At 44.2% G+C, this 19,203-nt stretch overlaps 1 protein-coding gene across 1 annotated transcript; it reads left to right on the top strand.

Annotated features, from left to right (window-relative positions):
- The first annotated feature begins 17 nt into the window (after positions 1–17).
- On the top strand, positions 18–18,354 carry TMEM45A (transmembrane protein 45A). The gene is made up of 6 exons (XM_026035863.1): positions 18–72; positions 10,614–10,824; positions 13,306–13,518; positions 14,193–14,377; positions 16,649–16,794; positions 17,667–18,354. Exons 2-6 carry the CDS (start codon positions 10,635–10,637, stop codon positions 17,758–17,760), a joined length of 828 nt encoding a protein of 275 aa, XP_025891648.1. The 5' UTR covers positions 18–72; positions 10,614–10,634; the 3' UTR covers positions 17,761–18,354.
- Positions 18,355–19,203: the final 849 nt, after the last annotated feature.

Raw genomic sequence — 19,203 nt, forward strand, 5'->3', positions numbered from 1 at the left:
GGCCCAGCTCTGAGCGCTGCTGGGCACACAGCGGGAAGAAGGGGCTGCGAGGAGGCTGAGAGGACGGAGCAGGTAAGGGGGCCTGGGGCCCCAGCCAGCGCGGGCGCGAGCAGGGGGCTCCGTCTGCCCCCTCCTCSGGGCGGCTGTGGGGCCCGCAGCGCGAGCCTGGCCTGCAGTCCCCGCGAGGGCAACGCCGGGGGACGGGGCCCGGGGCTGTGTGGGGGTCTGGGGCTGCGTGGGGTCTGGGGTTGCACGGGGCCCCCCAGGACGTGGCCAAGGCGGCCGCCCGGGCGGCGCGCAGCCCCGAGTGGAGCCTCACTGCGCTGGAAATGCTCCCAAGGTCCTCGGATGTTCCCCCATGCCCGGCTTGCTCCTGGCTGGCTCCGCTTGCGGGTTGTTGAGGTGAGCTCCGTGGGCATGGGGCTGGGAGGCAGAAACAGCTTTGAAAGGGCTGCTGGTGCTAACATGCGGATGCCCCGCTCCTGTGCGTGCGGCTGGCTTTCCCCGTCCGGTATGGGGGCTTTGGTGCCTGTGGTTCTGAATCATGAAACAGGGATTTTTGCCACGTTAGGGGTAGGGCTCAAATATTCACTTCAGTTGTAAGTTTCTTGTGTTGCTTTCCTTCTTCCTCATCTTTGGATACTGCAAACTGAGATGTTCATCCAGTCTTAAATGTCAGGGTAAAAGCAACTGAACTTAAATGTAGTCATGCCTACTTACTAAATAACAGAAACCGTAAAATCAGATTATAGAAGTCCCTCTATTTCAAAATAGATTAATCCTTGGAAAAAGCCCCCTGCGTTTGTTCCATTTTCTTTCAATTTTCAGTCCAAAATTATGTTCGGCTCTCCTAATAGTGGTTAATATCTGACATGGTACCAAACATTTCATTATGTTTTCCATAGCTGTTTTTTTTTTTTAAATTCAGAGCTTAGGAACTAAAACATACTAGTACTTATAAGCAAAACATTCATATTTCTTTGTTTCTAACCCAAAGATCTGATAATTTACACACCCAAATCTTGTGATTTCTCAGTAACTTTGTAACTTTGTATTAATTATGTAACTGCTTTTGAGGATCCCTTAAATTATGACCTGCCTTGCACCATTTGTAACCATAAGCTGCTTGTAAACTTTTCCTTTATGGAAAAGGAATTTTGTAAAAGGAATATGTCCAATATCTGTTTTAGATGCAAAATCTAAATCTGGACTTTTCTTTTCCGAAGCTCACTCAAATGGCTTGCATCAATTTTCAGTGTTATTTATGTAGGCTTTTCCCTTTTTGTTTGTCAAACAAAAGCAGTCGGGTAAAACAGAGATTTCTCTCAGTTGTTGAGGATGTGGTGGAAGCAACTGCTGGGCAGAGAAAGTAAATGAAGTGAAGCCAAAACAACTATGGTGGTGTCTAGGTAAAGTCCTCAAGTCTTCTGTATTCATTTATATATCTTTTTCTGTACATTAGATTTGCCTGTACGTATCTTCTCACTCAGTACCACAAATGGCCAGGGTGGCAGCTCAGAAATGCACTTCAGGTTTTAGGGCTTAAAGCATAAATCAGTCAAGACTTTTCAGTCAAAACTCCTGTCATTTCAACTGGGTTGCGCTCTGCTTCTTAGCTGTAACCCCAACACTTTGGGGTTCACGTGCAGCAGGCAGCAGTGGTCATTGGGATCTCCTCTTCCCAGGAGCTCACTCAGCAAGGCAGCTTCCTAAGACTAGGGATTGTACATCACTAAACATTACTTTTGAAATACTTTGATTTTCAAGTGAGTGGCCCACAAGAACGGCACTCCTGACTTAGTGCATCTCACAAGCTGGACCTCGAGCTCTGGTGCTGCTTTTTCTGTCCAAAAATAATTTTTAAAAAGTCGCTCTTAATCAAATTATGACCAAATCAGGGCCTTCTGTAACATTTTTGTCTATCTTAGTAAAATACCCAAAACTATTTCTCTACACAACTTTGCACACAAAACATTTCTGTAATGCGGAGTGTGGCATCTGTAATGCCAATGGCTTTAGAGGAGGGTACAGCCTCTTGCTTGCAGATTCCCATCTAATGAGCACCAGGTGAACTAAAAGGGAACTATAAAGAGGAGCTATACCTGTTTCTCAGGCACATTTTGATTTTTCTAGTTGGGGTAATTTCATCTATTTCAATGATACTGATCTTCTTTCCAATGCCTTCTTGTTTGTTCTTTTCTCCTTATCTCCTGGCCATTCATTTTTCTTTTGCTCTAAATGTGTTTCCCCCATGCAGTAGATGCAGTGCATTTGGGTCTCCAGTCTACTTCTATCAGAGGACAGCAGAAGTACAGCTCTTACAAGTATCACCTATTTGTTGTCTAGCTATGAACTGTTGTGTGAGCATCACCTGGTTTAACTGAGATATTTTTTAGTTTTATTGTAAGAAAACTGAGTTCTCTCTATGCATACTGTTAAAACAAATATACTAATAAGTTTGCCTGTGTTGAAGCTAGCTCCCTTCCCATTTTATCAAGTTGGTGCTATTCTTAAGATGCAAACTCCAGTTCCATGGCACAATGTGACACTTCTGCTTATCAGATTGTGTTAGTGCCTGGTGATTCTTTAAAATGGGATCATCTTTGTCATACTCCATTTTTTGCCCAAAGGCACCTCAACATCTAGGACTCCACAAAATTAAATGAAATCTTCATGCCTTTTCTGTACAGAAACAACTGGTTGTGATGGTAATGGAATAACCCTTGCAAAAGAAGGATTATTGTTCATATTAAGATCAGCAAGCCCTGTGCTGCAGTAGTTCTTGAAAACCCATCCTTCTCCAAGAACAGATCATCTCTGTTTTATCTTTCTGACCTACTTTGCAGGTAGAAAATGTCATTTTAGCTACTAAAGTTTCCATAGTCTCCCCTCTCCCCTTTTTTCCCCTGTCTTTTCTTTTCGTCTTCTTGAAGGAGTTGGAAAGATAAATAACAAATGCAGCAACTTCTAACAGCCTGTAAAGGCCTAAGTGTTAAATGCAGGATTTTTCACTGTGCTCATTAATACTTATTAAAAATATTTGTCATGCCATTTTTAGTGGGAGCAGTCCTGCCAGCTTTACTGTCTTACGAGGGAGTATTAGATGTGGGTTGAATTGCTAAGTGGTTGGAAGAGGAATTCCACAAAGGCGATGCTACTATGAAGCAAATCATGTTTTCTTTCACCACATCTCCAGAGCTGGGCTCTGAGGTCTAAGGCTTCAGCTGAGATAACAAACTTTTGCTCTCTTGATGTTTTCCTGGCCTCTCTAGCACTAAGCTGAAGATGAGCACGCATGCAGGCGCGCTATGGGGAGGGACTGCACCTTACAGACTGGCCTGGGCTACTTGGGGCTGTGCTCCCGACGGGTAGTGTGGCTTCTGTTTGGCCACGGCTCTTCAGGGATGCGTGGAGCCCACAGATGTGGCCCGGCAAAGCGACGTGGGGTGTTTCACAGACCATAAAGATGATGAGAAGAACTGACTTCTTCACAGGAAGGGAGGATACGAGAGTTTCAGCACCTGGCACAATTCAGGTTGACGTCAGGAGGCAATAAGGACGCTACCCAAGCCCAGCACGTGGTGGCCTCYAAGGAGAGCTGACCTCCCACGGGAGCGAAGGGCTTGCAGGCAGGGCAGCCCAGTGTGGCAGCAGGTCCTCCCACCGTGCCACTTGTCACGGTGTGTGCGGGCCCAGCGGCTGCCACACACGAGCACGGCCGCGTCTGCGCCTGCAGCAGCAGCCTCTGTGTCTGCCGCGGCACCAAGCACCGCCGCGGGCGGCGGCTGCTGTCCCTGTGGGCAGCACATCCCGCTGTGTCCCCTGCAGCACGTCCCACTGTGACCCCTGTGGGCAGCACATCCCGCTGTGTCCCCTGCAGCACATCCTGCTGTGTTCCCTGCAGCACATCCCACTGTGTCCCCTGCGGGCAGCACGTCCCGCTGTGTCCCCTGTGGGCAGCACGTCCCACTGTGTCCCCTGTGGGCGGCATGTCCCACTGTGTCCCCTGCGGGCAGCACGTCCCACTGTGTCCCCTGTGGGCAGCATGTCCCGCTGTGTCCCCTGTGGGCAGCACGTCCCACTGTGTCCCCTGTGGGCGGCACATCCCGCTGTGTCCCCTGTGGGGAGCATGTCCCACTGTGTCCCCTGCGGGCAGCACGTCCCGCTGTGTCCCCTGTGGGCGGCATGTCCCACTGTGTCCCCTGTGGGCAGCACGTCCCGCTGTGTCCCCTGCGGGCAGCACGTCCCACTGTGTCCCCTGTGGGCAGCACGTCCCGCTGTGTCCCCTGCGGGCAGCACATCCCGCTGTGTCCCTTGCAGCACGTCCCGCTGTGTCCCCTGCGGGCAGCACATCCCGCTGTGTCCCTTGCAGCACGTCCCGCTGTGTCCCCTGCGGGCAGCACATCCCACTGTGTCCCTTGCAGCACGTCCCGCTGTGTCCCCTGCGGGCAGCACATCCCGCTGTGTCCCCTGCAGCACATCCTGCTGTGTCCCCTGCGGGCAGCACATCCCGCTGTGTCCCCTGCAGCACGTCCCACCGTGTCCCCTGCGGGCAGCACATCTCACTGTGTCCCCTGCGGGCAGCACATCTCACTGTGTCCCCTGCGGGCAGCACATCCCATTGTGTTCCCGGCGGGCAAGGAAGCTGCTGCTTTGCACCGGGGACAGTGACACAGTCGCCCCACGGGAGGCAGGGGCTGCTGAGTTCCCACACGCAGGGAAGGGGCTGCGGTGGCCTTGGTCAAACAGAGTCCTGCAGGAGGTAGCATTCTTATGCATGCAATAATTTAGTTACATCCCCCTCGCTATTTTTTCCCGTTATTTCAAGCAGTGCTAGGAAATAGTGGGCTAATTGGTCAATAAACAAGCTGAGCTGCTTTCACAAGAAACGTCCTTCCTATGTTTCCCATGCAGTTACAAAGTTGAATCTGTTTTTTGTCTTAAAAAAAAAAAAAACCAAACAGCCATACAAACAAACAAAAAAACCTTCTGGTGATAGGAATAAAAGGTTCCAAATTGGCAGCTCTGGAGACTAAAAATTTCATATCCATGGAACAACAGCTGCTCAGATATCAAGAGCCAATAGTAAGATTGTTATGGATTGTTGTCCCTGGATAACCCCTGCTGTAAAATGGCAGCAGAAACAGAGRCAGCAGATACACAGAGAAAGGGAAAAGAAATCCAGAAAACTGAGGGTCACTAGAGGTGAAAAAACACTGCAAGGAGCTCTCTAAGGGATGAGGAGGGCTAGGAAGCATGAGTGTCTCAGGAGGAGTTGTTGACAAATGCAAAGTACTGAGAAAAGTAAAAGAGTAGCTAAAGTTGGGGTCTTGATTCAGCAGTATAAGGAATGGTATCTTGGATTCCTCCTTTCGCATACCAGTATAGACTTCTAATCATTTGCCCTCCAAGATTTCTTTTTTTTTCATCCATATCTTGTACGCTTGTACGCTATTCCTTGCTTGAAGATTTCAGCAAGAAATAAAATCTTGGGAGATGCTATTCACAACAGCCTTTTCTGATGGAAAATTCTTTATTTCCCACATCCCTGAGCAAGAGTATCAAAGCTACATTGTAATTATTTAGCATTTCCTATTTTCATTAGCACACACAATACTTGCTTTCAGTTTAATTCAGAAGTATCAGTAAATGCCAGCTGAGTATTTTCTTTACACCAAGGCAGTGATACCATCTAGTAACATAGGGCTGTAGTTGCTCAAGCTCGTGGGCTTGTAGTTGTTTGTTAACCCTTGACATGAGGTCAGTATTGCATTTTGTGAACAAAGCAGTTAGTTACTTAAAATACTGTTTTTCTCTGGTCAGCCTTGGTCTCCATGATGTTTACAATTCCATGACTGCGGCATAAAATACACTTCAGTTGTGAATATACCTTTAAGTGCAAATGTGAACCTTTGGTAAACTTGTCTGCGACTTTATCTCAGATGCATGGGACTTTACTGGATTTCAGTTTTCAGTAGAAGCGGTAGGATCACAGTCTGTACACTGATAAGGAAGCATGTACAAATGTGTTATTTCCTCCTCTTAACTGCGCACATTCTTCTAACTGGCATAATGACAGATTACTGCGAGTGTTAGATTTTGTAGCAAATACTACATATTCAGCACTGTCAATTCCTAATTTATTTATATAGGAAAAAAATAAACATATAGGAGAAAAGTGTACCTTTGTTTTTACCACTGCCAGAACTTTGCAAATATTTACTCTTAAGTTTTATCCTSTGTTAGGATGACAGTCCTGCAGCGGAAGCTCATGCATTGCAGAAGAGTGAGTTGGTGGCCTCGTAACTTTTATCATTTGTGGAAAAAAAAAAAAAATGCTTCTGGTTGACTGTCCTGTTTTCCATCCTCCAGGGCTTGATAAACACAGGAAATTACCAAGCATACTGATGTGGCAGAAGTATGTGCCTGGAAGGGGAGCTATGTGCTACCCTGCTAGTCCTGACTGAACGACCGCGTGCATCCCCAGCCAGTACAGGGGGGGCTGCCTCAGCCTCTAACATTTTCCTGAAGTGAGAAAAGGAAATTAATTTAGATTAATTTAGTTCTTTGAAAAGCGGTCGGCAAGCAATGGGATGGCCTGAATGAGCAGGAGGAAGGATGGCTGTCGGCTCGTGAGGCGCTGTTGTTACCCACGGCATCTTCGGGCTGCAGCGGGCACCCGGTACATGGTCAGCAAAGTGTGTGTGTCTGCGTGTGTCAAGACGCTGTAGCAGAACCATCAAGCTTGCTGAGTGCGGGAGAAAGCTGAACCCTGCAGGGCTTTCTGCTGTGTAGTCCACTAGAAATATATACATAAGAAAAAAAAAAAAAAAAGCCACCATGCATTTTCAGGCAGCTGAAAGTAATGCCCATTCCTCATACTAGTCAGATGCAGCAGCCCTACCTTGGGTTTAACACCCGTGACCAGTGTGGAGCGGTGCTCCTGTTGTCACCGTCAGCCTTCCCCAGCTTTTTGTCCCCTTGCCCAGGCAGTGCTTCTCCAGCTCGCCCCGTCCCGCAGGATGCAGCCCCCCATGGCCTGGGCCCGGGGCGCAGGGCCCATCCGCAGGGCCCATCCACAGGGCCCATCCGCAGGGCCAAACAAAGGTAGGTTCATGGGGGAAAGACAGAAGGCAGCAGAGGGAGCAGAGCAGCAGCCTCCTGGCAGGGCGAGGAGCTCTGGGCAGCCCCAGGGGGGCAGTGGGGAGCCCCATGGGGACAGTGGGGCACCCCACAGTGCCGCTCAGGGCCAGCATTGGCAGGGGCTGTGTGAACTAAAATGGCGCCCCAGACTCACGGCAGAAACCGGCCTCCACTGGTCCTAACGGACCCAGCAGACCCGGCAGAGAGCGGCGGGCGGGCAGCCGCTCCCCTCCAGCCTCACGGAAATAAAAGCACAGAGTCGTAATGGTTGGGAAAGAGCTTGAGGATCACCRAGTCCAACCGCAGACCCATCCCCACCGCGCTAAGCCATGTCCCGAAGCGCCTCCTCTGCACGTTTCCTGAACGCTGCCAGGGACGGGGACTCCACCACTTCCATGGGCGGCCTGTTCCAAGGCTTCCCCACTCTCTCCACGCAGCATTTTCTCCTAATGTCTAACCTGAAGCTGCCCTGGCACAACTTGAGGCCGTTTCCTCCTGTCCCATCAGCAGTTATTCTGGAGAAGAGACCGACCCCGGCCTCACTTCAGCCTCCTCTGGGGTCGTCAGAGCGTGCAGAGCTTTGGGGTCTCTGCCGCAGTGCGACACTGGAGGAGTGGTGGTGGTTTCCCAGGAAAGCATGCAAATTCTTCACTGTGAGGGTGGCAGAGCCCTGGCACAGGCTGCCCAGGGAGGTTGTGGAGGCTCCTTCTCTGGAGATCTTCCAAACCCGCCTGGATGCCGCCCTGTGCCCCGTGCCCTGGGTGTCCCTGCTGGAGCAGGGGGTTGGACTAGATGATTCGTAGAGGTCCCTTCCAACCTCAACCGGTCTGTGATTCTGTGATTTTTGTCCAAGCTTAAGCTAAAGTTTGCGCTGCCTCAAACTAGCAGCACTTGATCGTATCACTTACAGTGAAAGAGTGTCCATTTTTTTTCTGCTTCTCTGCTTATGTTGTGTATGCAAGAGCAGTTGTAGCATTCTTTTCCTTTTTATTTTCCCTCTTGTTTTGCAAGAGGAACACTAGTTCAAACAGAGGATCTTGATGGATCACCTTGATGATTTAGGGCAGAAAACGTTTGCAGTACTGGCCATCTAAATAACCTGCATGTAAGCTTACACACTGAGATTTACTTTTGAAGTTTCATATGCTGTATACTACAAATTGCAAAACACCCCCATCTTTGACTAAAATCTAAGTGCAATTCTAGTCTCTTTCTTGAGGTAGCTTGCCATGTCTTTGATTTACCTCTTTAATCTAGCATCTTGCTTTGATGTGCGGTAGAGGGTAGGTCTTTTCAGCTGGAGTGCCATGTACCTGTGGTGAACAGCAAAATCTCTAATGAATCTAGTCTTTCCAATGAATGGGGCTCACTGAGATCAAACAGAGGGTAGGAAAGGCCACTCTCTACTCCTCTCTCCTATTGGAAATTCAAAGGAGGACAAAATTAACATGTCTCTAAAAAGACAGTTGGGCCAGTTGGGCCAGCAGATTTTAGAAGAAACTGAAGTTACGGCTATCAAAACACATAAGTATTTCAAAGTCTAAAGCCCAAACACCTTCAGGAGGCCCAGACTTCAGCGCCTAACAGCATTGCCCTTTGCTGGGGCAAGTGAGGGCCTAGTGATTCCTGGCAGTGATCTACAAACTWACCAAAATCTTTGAAGTAAAGGTGTGCTAAAATGATGCAAGCTGCTCAAGTTACAGCTGAGGGCAAGCATGATGTGTGGGTCTGAGTCCCCAAACCACACATCTGGGAACCAGCTTGCCCTACAGGCTGCTCTGGCATTCCCTACTTGCAAGCAGCAAATAAAGCATTCAGGTATAAACTCAACTGGACTTGATTTTTTTTTTCTCACACCCTTTGCCTAACTCTTAACATGTTGTCCGTGCTACAAGTTCCTAGCCAAGCCATTTTGAGCAGAGATGTGCGAATGAAGGTGGGCAGGCAGACCTGGTGGCCCCCTGAGGCTGATGGTGCCCCTTTCCCAGGTCTCTAGCACAAGTTTTTAGCCACCCTTCCTCAGGCTGAGTGCCATTAACCTCACAGTCCTTTTTCAGTCTTGAATATGTAGATAAAAGCATTGGCAAGGCCAGTTAAGACTGATGAACAGGATGGACAGCTGGGGGCAGGAACCACTGCAACAGCAGCATCTACATCAGCCTGAGCCCTTAAATCCTTCCTTTTTTCACTTGGCAAACAATCATTTTTCATTTTTTTCTTTGCGGCTGTGTTGGTCACCTTTCCTCATGCAATTGGGGAAGAATCTTCTGTCAACTTTAAAACTTGTGTATGTGGAAGAGTTTCTCTCTAAAGAAAATCAGCAGGAGCTTTCAGAGGTGTCCAGCCTGCAGGAGCAGGAGAGGACTAAGCAGGACGTGGCCAGCCAGCACTGCGTGCACCATCTGCAAGTACTCCATGGCCCACAAACCGCAGATTAAAACTTCTTGTGCAGAGCTCATCTTGGGAAACACTTACTCAAAAGAAAAATGTACTGGAGCCTTCATACTCTGTTAATTACCTAATGACTCCAGGAAACTGTGGTAATTGGGTCTTTAAGCCAGCACTAGTAACAGCAGAAAGTACAGACTGCTGATGCTTCCCAAGTGGTTGTCTTTGATTATGTATGGTGCAAAAATCTTATATCTGTGCATATATCTTGCATTCGTGCAAAAATTTTATATGCTTTGGGTCATGATGGACAATACCTAGATTTATTACTAGCTTAAAGAAAAAATGCAAATCAAATAACAGTACTATTTTAAAGTTTTAATGAAGAAGCTATGGGAGTTAACTTGACTCTCCTGGAAGCTGGGAGTTGCAGGCTGAGGACTGCATGATCAGGCACTGCTGTTACTGTATGACTGTATCACTCTGACCAAGCAATAATCATATCACTGCACTTAAATATAAAATGGGGATGATAGGCCTCTCCTCACATGTTCATACTTCATCTATAAATATTGAGAATTACTGGGTGTTGATAAACTGCACTGAGGTATCTGGACTGATGACTTGGTTTATTAGTGCCAGTCAGCGGCAGGTAATGCCTGTTGCATCTATCCACCATTATGTTTTTTTTGTTATTGCCATGCAAAGAAATGTGTAACATTCTAAAGGCAGAAACTCAACTTTGAGTATTTTCTCTTCTGCTAGTAATTTCAATAGCATGACAGAGTGTGCTATGCCTTTATCTTGTGAGCTGCAAGCTTTGCCTTTCAGGTTGACTGTTTTGCAGTTGGGCAACTTACTCGTGTTCTGCAAACCTTGGGAGAGCAGCTGGAGATCTTGAACAGCATTTGAACAGAAAAAAATACCCCAGATCTCCCTGATTGTAAATAAAGTGTGAGGCCTTAGACCGGTTACGCTCTTTTGATCTATGCAGGATGAGACTTTCGGATTATGTCTGGTAAAATCCTACCACAATTCCAGTAATCAGTCTGCATTTTTTTTTTTTTTTCATTTTTCTTCAGGTTATTGTGTAGCAGAAAACCATGGGCAATTTCAAAGGTCATGCCCTTCCTGGAAGCTTTTTCCTTCTTTTTGGCTTGTGGTGGTCAGTGAAGTATCCACTGAAGTATCTGTGTCGAAAAAACAAGAGCGCCTGCTACCTTGGTTCCAGGGCAGGATTTCAGCGCCTGGAATTTGTTGAGGGGATCATCAAAGCTGCCTTTGCCCTGATTGGTAAGTTAGACAAGTAAGTCTCGTGGAAAGTAATACACATGCCAAGTGATGTGCTTTTTCATACTTTTTTTTCCCTAGGTTTGTTCTCTGCTAAAATACATCCAGTTCTGATACTTTTTTAATTAGTGTTGCAAAATGCATAGTGTTACAAACACTTACAGTGACATTTCCCCATTTTTTCTGTCTTCAGTTCAAGAGAGGATGCTGTTCTGAAGCAATGCTTCAGATGGATACAAGCTGTTGGGCTCAATAAACAGAACTGGAGGGAGATCTGTGTGGACATGGAGGCCAAACTTAATTCCCCTTGACCTTTAAACACTTATCTAAGAACTACTGATGCTACCGTTATTAGTTATAGACTTAGGATTTGAACACAGTCTCCATGTATAGCATGGAGCTTATTTACAAACTTTTGGAGCCCCTTTATGCTTCCTTGCTGCCTTGCAGATGTTCCATTTGAACATTCCTGCCCCATGCGCTACTTGGGGGAGGGAGGGAGATGGGTTATTTGGCTGCGGGGCTCTCACATGCAAACTGTTAGCTCCAGACAGCAGGGACACTGTTGGGCTATTTTGAGTCTTAACAAACTCAGCCCACTGCCATGAATGGTTTTGGAGGGCCTCCTGGCTTTCAGATATGTGTAATCTCCATTGAATTATTGATCACCTACGTAAATGCAGATGCTTTTTCTTATTAACAGCACTCAAAAATGGAAATATTCTCAAGAAAACTCTGAACTTCAGATCTTATTGCTGCAGAATTGTTACAAAGAGGGTGATGATTTTGCACCCTGCTGAGGACTGGCTTGGATATAAACTCAAGGAGATGGTTTAGAGAGCTAGACAGTTGCTTGGAAATGCCTCCTTCCTCTTTCAAATCCCAGAGTGGTGTATATTAGCAAATTATGGAGTAAGCAAGAGAGGACTGTGGGAGATCAGCACACATGGACCTCAAGTTGAAACAGTTTTTAACATGAAGATAATATTTTCTCTCTCTACTCTTTTTCAAATGCTCACAATTCCCTGGTGTCTAMTCATGCTGCAGATCTTATCCCACTACCTTTTGCCAAAATCTTCCTACTTTTCCTTCCCCTGGGAGTTGTATCAATTAAGATATATCACAATTAAGTGCTATTTTGTATATAGTATATTGTTTGATCACCTTTAAAATTACCAAAGCCTGATTCATTCCACTTATTTTGAAGTGTGGGGGAAGTCATTTCACTTAGAAAATCTCTGAGTGAGTGTCTGGAGGTAGTTAGGCATCTAAAATTCAATTCCAGTGTTTTCGATTTCACTCTGAAGRAAAAAAACTATTATTTTAATATATGGTGATTTCAATTCCAGTTTAAAAATGCAGGTTGGAAAGCCTGATGAGAACAAACACTCAAAGCAGCAGCAGGAGTAAAAACTGTTGTTTTCTGTGTAAGGCAAACTTTTAAATAAAGGTGGAAAAACACTATTTTTTCTTCAGCATATCTACTTATGTAGGGGGACATTKGCACACCCTATGCTATACAATATAATTAACTTTTATATCTTAAAAACATAATGTATTTTAAGCACAAGCTTCCTGGATCAAATAGAGCACTAAAAGCAGCTTCCCCTTTTCTGGAGTACTGTATTTTGTTAGCAACACAACAAGGGGCCAAGGTAAGGGAAGCGGTAAAGCAGCAGTTCAAATATTAACTCTTTGCATATCCTCATGGGACCTTTAAGAAGTGTGCACAGTGAAGGAATTTCCTTTTACGGGTTTATAGGAAAGTTTCCCTTGGAATTAACAGTTTCAGTTACGCCAGCCTATATATTGCAGGGGACTGAATCAGTAAGTCTTTATTTTGGGGAATGTAGCTTGTGTTAAAGTCATGTTTAAACCACTGGAAAAGATGGCTGAAAAAATTTAGTCAGCAAACTGCCACAATAGCAGTTATTTAAGAAAAAAAAAAAAAGAAAAAGGAAAAAAGAAAAAAAATAAAGAAGGCATAAAATAGCTGTCTCCATTTTCACTGCTGGAAACTAAGATGCAAATAGTTCTGCCAGCAGTGGAACTGAAGCCTGGTTTCCTGTGGCTTTCTCCTTTCTGCATTATGTGGTATTGAATATATGCTCCATGGCTTTTCCCTCAGAACAGAAATTCACTTAATTTCTCTTGTAGCCACTGCCTATTTTCTTTCAAATTTATAGAAATTTAATATCTCTCAGGCCTCTGCTCCTTTTCAATTCACTTGAGTTTGTGCAACATATTTAAAACTTTATTGGGAATGGCAGAGGTGGGAAGAAGGGAGCAAACATGGTAGTCACCCAGAGCAGTCCTCAAGAAACCACACTCAAGTCCAGAATGACCAGCATTATTCTGCTTTGGGATACACTGTAGTCTCTAAACTTGTGTAAATGCTTGTGTAAATTGCTTGTGTAAATACTGATTGTCAGCTTACACCTCTAGCAGCAGGACAAGCAGTAATGGGTCCCGTTTCACCTGCAGGAATGGTGGCTGAGCAGTTTGTTCCTGATGGACCTCACCTGAAGTTGTACAATTACGAGGAGCAACACTGGGATCACTTGATGAACTGGCAGCACGCCACCATGTATCTCTTCTACGGCATTTCAGGGCTGGTTGACATCGTGGCTCACGGGACAAACACCTTGCCAGTGGCCGTGGACCGAATGGTGCTTTCCTTAGCAGTTTTTATTGAAGGTGAGTTCATCTCTCCATGCAAAGATGACCAGGAAACTCGCTGGGTTTATTTGTACCTAGAGGAATGAGTCTTGGCTGAGATTCTCAAAGCAGCCYTAGAGGCTGAATGCCTGTGTTTATGTCCAAGCTGAGCATTTAACTGCCCAAAATGCTTTTAAAAGTTAATCTAGGCCCTCCTTAAAATGTTAGGATTTGCCTGTGGTTCTGCCTAGGAACATGGTTATGCACTGCACGGATGTACCCATRCACAGGTTTACCTGTGCACAGGTGTACCTGTGCTTTCCTAACTAGCTCAGATAGCACCAGAAATGCAGTGAGCAGCAGCCCAAGTGCATTTTGAGTCAGTGCTCAGTGTCTGAGGCATTTACTGCAACTTATGTACTGATATGGTAGCCAAGATGTTATCTGAAAGCCACTGTGGGTACCTTTGTCTGCATGAGAATTGCATGTTGGAAGATGTGACATATTCCATTTACACTTCCTGTATGCACAGTATGTCTCAGAACCTCCCCCTTGTCACACTCCAGAGAGAGATGCATGAAACCTTGTGTAATTGTGTCTCTTAAATAAAGGATTGTACCTTCCCATATCATTTTCCTGTCTAAACCCAAGAGAGGAAATGTGGAGGTATGAGTCTTAAAAAAATGACACTTAATCTGATCATGTTATTTCAGGTTTTCTCTTCTGTTACCACCTTCATGGGAGAGCCATGCTGGATGTCCATGTTCATCAGTTATTGTTATTTGCTATCTTTGGAGGAGCTGTTTGCATTTTCCTGGAAGTTTTCTTCCGTGGCAGTATTGTACTAGAGATGCTCCGTACCAGCCTCTGCATATTGCAAGGTAGCTGGCTCTGGCAGGTGGGTCCCTTTGTTGCCTTAGTGGTCTCTTCCTTTACCACTATTAGTCATTTGTCTCTTTGCAGATGTTTCACAGGTGATACAGAATGCTTTCCAACACAGATCTTAAAGGCCTCACAGATAACAACTGACTCTTAATACCCCTTCAAAGAGATAAAAGCATTAATCATGTCCATCTTATAGCTGAGGTCATTTTACTTCTACTGTCTTTTATCTGAATCAGTATAAAAGCTAAGGTGGCTTGGTGGCTAAGYTCTCCATTGCTATATTCATTCAATATTCCCTTTGATCTCTGCACCGTTCTGTTCAAAACTTGCAAGCTAAAAGGCAGAGATTTAACAGTACCATATACATATATATACATATATACATATGTACATATATATATACATATATACATATATAGTATTCTTTACAGCAGTATTCTTTTTATATATATATATATATATATATATATATATATATATATATATATATAGTATTCTTTACAGCAGTGGCAATAGTGAGCAAATGCCAGCAGATTGCATGGAAATCGAGGCAGACAACTCATTGGCATTGCCACAAAGAGGAACCAAGGTGGAAGCTATCCTTAATGTGCTGAACTAGTGGTATGTTTCCACTTTCTAAAACCATATTTAAGAGGTATTCAAGCTCCTGAGCGCCACCAAGACACTRGGTGGTGCAAAGGTTCCTGGTTTTTCAGTGTTCTGGCATTTGAGCAGAAGAAATAACAGTCTAAACCTCAATATTTCTGAGATGTGCCTCATCTGAGATGAGAAAGAACTCATCAAAATGTAGCTGTCATGCCTTGGTTTATTCGTGATTCTATTTGATTAATGYGATGGATATTTGATAGCAATCCATTCATTACTGTTAGAACAAGACAGAGAATTTAATGAGTTGATGCTGTCTTGTAACAAAGAAATAGGAGTATTCATAACTATGTTTGATCTTCTAGTGGAGAACTGAGGTCACTCCAGTGATTTTTCTTTCCGGCATGTCTAGACGGGCTTCCCTTTTTCATATGCTGGCCAGACGTGATGAATAAAAACGTTTGCTGTTCCTTAGGAGAACTGGACACTCAGCCCCAAATCAAATATTTAAATACTTGCTCTGGCAAGATGACAGACCTCCTAAACTGCAGGGTTTCTTTTTTCTGTAAAGAACTTGGTGCTGCAGCACTTAGTGTTTTGTTTTCTTGTTTGCAAACTTTTCTGTGGTGACTCAAGAAGCTTTACAATAGAGGAATTAAATGCAGTCATTTATTCTCCATTGTCTGTCTAGTCTAATTTTAAAATGAGCAATTCCTTTACTTGACTCCAAAATAGTCAAGTTACTCCAGAAACAAGGTGGGTTTTATGTTTTGAAGTAAAAATTGAAGAGCTAAAAATAAAACAGACCTGAGTGTAGCTTTTTTCACATCTCCGTTAGACTTTGACTGTACATGGGACTGAAAACCACATACTGGCAAATTTGTAAAAGGTGAAGGGGCTTTTTTTCTGCGTCATCAATGCTCTCATTCATTGAATTCTCTGCATGTAAATGCAAAGTGCACTCCTCCCTTCCTTCTTCCTCTTCTCCTATGTCCAGCTCCAAAATTCTCAACAAAATTGCTTTGAAGAGTGTTAGCCTGATGCTTACCTAGTCAGAGCCCTGAACTGCTGTGCTGGTTCTTGGCTGCCTGGCTTGGACTGAAGCTCATAGCATGAGTTTCATCTTTCCCAGCTCTAGAAACCCATATCACYGTTGTGCTTCACAGCAGCAAATAGCCTTGAGCAGGCAAGCTACATTTTTATATAATTTCAAAAATGGATCTTTTCCCTGGATTGGACAGAAGAAATAGCTAGGGCTTGCCTTTTTTACTAACTTGTTTTTTGCCTTTTTTACTGATTTGCTGGTTTTACAGGCTACGTAACATATTCCCAGGCACTCCTGGGAAGAAGAGAGTCTTCATGAGCAGCTGGGCAGGTTTTCTTGCTGGTGACGTGTCTGCAGTTTAGAGTATGAGCCCCTCTCCTTATCAGTACAAGTGATACAGTTCTGATCACCGAAGGACTTGCTGGGTCAGTTTGATAATTTATTGAGCAAAAGCAGAAGGCCTCTGGAGTTGGCTCTGTATCTTCAAAGRCATTACTGCAGTACTGCATGAAAACTGTCCATCACATCTGAGTGTGACCCTTTCAAAACTTTYTTCAATAATATTTGCAGACATAAGCACATGCTGTGGTACCAGGTAAATGTCAGTTGATGGTTTCCTTTATTTTATTACAGATTGGCTTTGTTCTTTATCCTCCAAATGGGAGCCCAGAATGGAATCAAATGGATCATACTAACATGATGTTCCTGACAATGTGCTACTGCTGGCATTATGCTTTTGCTTTTCTTATCCTTGCAGTGAATTATGCAATCGTCAGCTGGTGAGTTACCTGAAACACTAAAACTTTGGAGACCTCTCTGTTTAATMGACCAGGGAGTTTCTTGCAGAAAGATTTTACTGACAAATCACAAGTGTTTCMCAAAAAGATTTACTGTCTTGCAAGACAAAATAAAAATAGACGTTGCTGGTTAGTGAACACAACATGGCTCACGGTTTCCATAGAACGAGGAAATAACATACATAAAGTACCTTTCTGACAACATAATGCTTTGCACATAAAATCAGCTCTTTTGATAGTCTCCCACATCTGTAATTGCCCAAAAAATGTTAGAAGTAGTAGAGCTTTTCTTTCTACAGCATATTTTCTTCCTGTGTTTGTCTATAMCAATTCCAAGGGACTTAGTCATCAGTTTTCCCCACTTAGCTTTGAACTTGGAGGCATCGTGGTTGCTACTTTCCCTTGATCATACCTTTGTTTTTTTTCACTAGTCAGTTTCATCTCTTTATTTCTAAAAATAAAAACATTTTCCATGTCACTTAGTGTTCATTCCGACAAAAAAAAAAAAAAAAAAAAAAAGTTGTAAAGTTGACTGCATTAGGAAAATGAACCTGATTCTAAAAAGGTAATCACTTTCTGGTGGAAGGATCTTAGCAAGCCCTTGTGCACAGTGCTAAACTTGATTCTCACCTTGATTCCTTACTCTCACCATTCTCATATCCTGCTTAATGAGGCTTTGGCCATGTTTAGTTCTTCATAAATGGAAGACTTTTCCTCGTGAATGAATCATTCTAACTACCTGATGAGATGCAGGAGTTAATCAGGTTATTACCAGGTCAGCTTGCCAGATTTGCCTTTAAGTCACCACCTGGTTTCTGATACATCTCTTTTTTGTTTGTTTTTCTTTTTCTCAGGGCAGTTCGTTCAAAGGTTAAACAGTCCCAATCCATGGAGCTGGGGTTACTGAAAACATCTGAACGGGATCAGGAGTCCGAAGATGAAATTTAGTATGAAGGGGACTTTACCACTTTGCCCACTCTGCTATTAGGCTAATTGTTACCTCATTTCTAGGCTTGTTTACCATCTTATTCATCCTTTATACAACTTGCTATGCAAATATCATCCTTGGGATGACTGTATAGAACTGCACAGTTAGATTTTTATTTGCAGAAGTTAAGCTGGGTGTGTGGTGATTCCAATACCTTGCTCACCATGTATGTCAATGGAAAAACAGATTAATATTAGACAGACTTGGACTGGATGAGGTGACGTTACCAAGTCTGTGAGTTAGACTCATTAACAGCCAAGCAAAATGGTTTTCTTCTGCTTTTTAAGGAACTGATAAATGAACTAATTAAGATGTCCAAGTAAGTGCTTTTGCTGAACTGCAATTTCCTGTGCACACCTTGAAARAAGTAGAACCACACAGAAAGTGATAGTCTTATAGGTGCCTCTTCCAACACATTCGTGTCTTTGCTTGTAGCTTTGTGTTAAATGGAAAGAGCTACTCACTGCAGATCCATTCAGCATTTCTGTGAAGATTATGTAGTTTGGTCATGCTCATATAGACACTTCCAAACTTCTACAGGAGGACCAAAGAGGTGTATAATAGTTAAAAATGACTGGAATTATTCATCTTGTGCCTAGATGTTCCTGCCTCTTCCCTACTATTTGGGTTTGAATGGCAATTGGTTCTGCTTCCTCCAGGCAAAATGAGGGACTTCTTCCCCAGAAGAGAAAGGCTGGTGTATGTCCAGGGGGTTCCAAACGGACAAACTGAAGACCTCATGCTGTGAAAAACAGGGTTCCCTCCTCCGTAGACCTCAGTGTCACTAGGATGTGCTCCAATATGAACAGCACAAAAAAAAAAAAAAAAAAAGAAAAAAAAAAAAAAAAAAAAAAAAAAAATCATGTTGTACATAAGCACACCGCCCCCATGAGGTGGACATGGGAAATAAAGCTCTAGCTCCAAATACATCTTTTGAAAGGCATGGATTAGCCTATGGGTAGGAATGTATTGGATAATTGTGGATAGGAGCGTTTATTGTTCAGCAGCACGTACGCTCTGTTATCCAGAGGCTGGAGCAGGCAGGGATGCTGATGGCAGTGGGCCGGGTTGTATGTCCATCAGTAGCGAGGTGGTTGGAAAAGTAGCTCMCCTCTTTCAGAGAAGCCCTTGTGAAATCCTTTTCTTCTAATTGCTTTTGGGAATACGCTGGTACAGGACAATAAATTCTGTACAAATGCTACCAGTTCATCAGTTTATTATGTGCTATTAATGCTTAAGTTTTAGAATGTCAGGTTTATTGCTGCCTTTCTAAAGTAAGAGGAGTTTATTCTGAAGTAGATCTTAGGAAAATACTTTGCTCTTTGTAAACAGAAACAATCCAAGTTTCTTCAATGCCTTTCTGAATATATATGTATAGTACTGTACAGGTAGTAAGATGCTTT

The sequence above is a fragment of the Nothoprocta perdicaria genome, unplaced genomic scaffold (genome assembly GCF_003342845.1).
Source record: "Nothoprocta perdicaria isolate Ctin4 unplaced genomic scaffold, notPer1 scaffold_169, whole genome shotgun sequence".
NCBI classification, from domain to species: domain Eukaryota; kingdom Metazoa; phylum Chordata; class Aves; order Tinamiformes; family Tinamidae; genus Nothoprocta; species Nothoprocta perdicaria.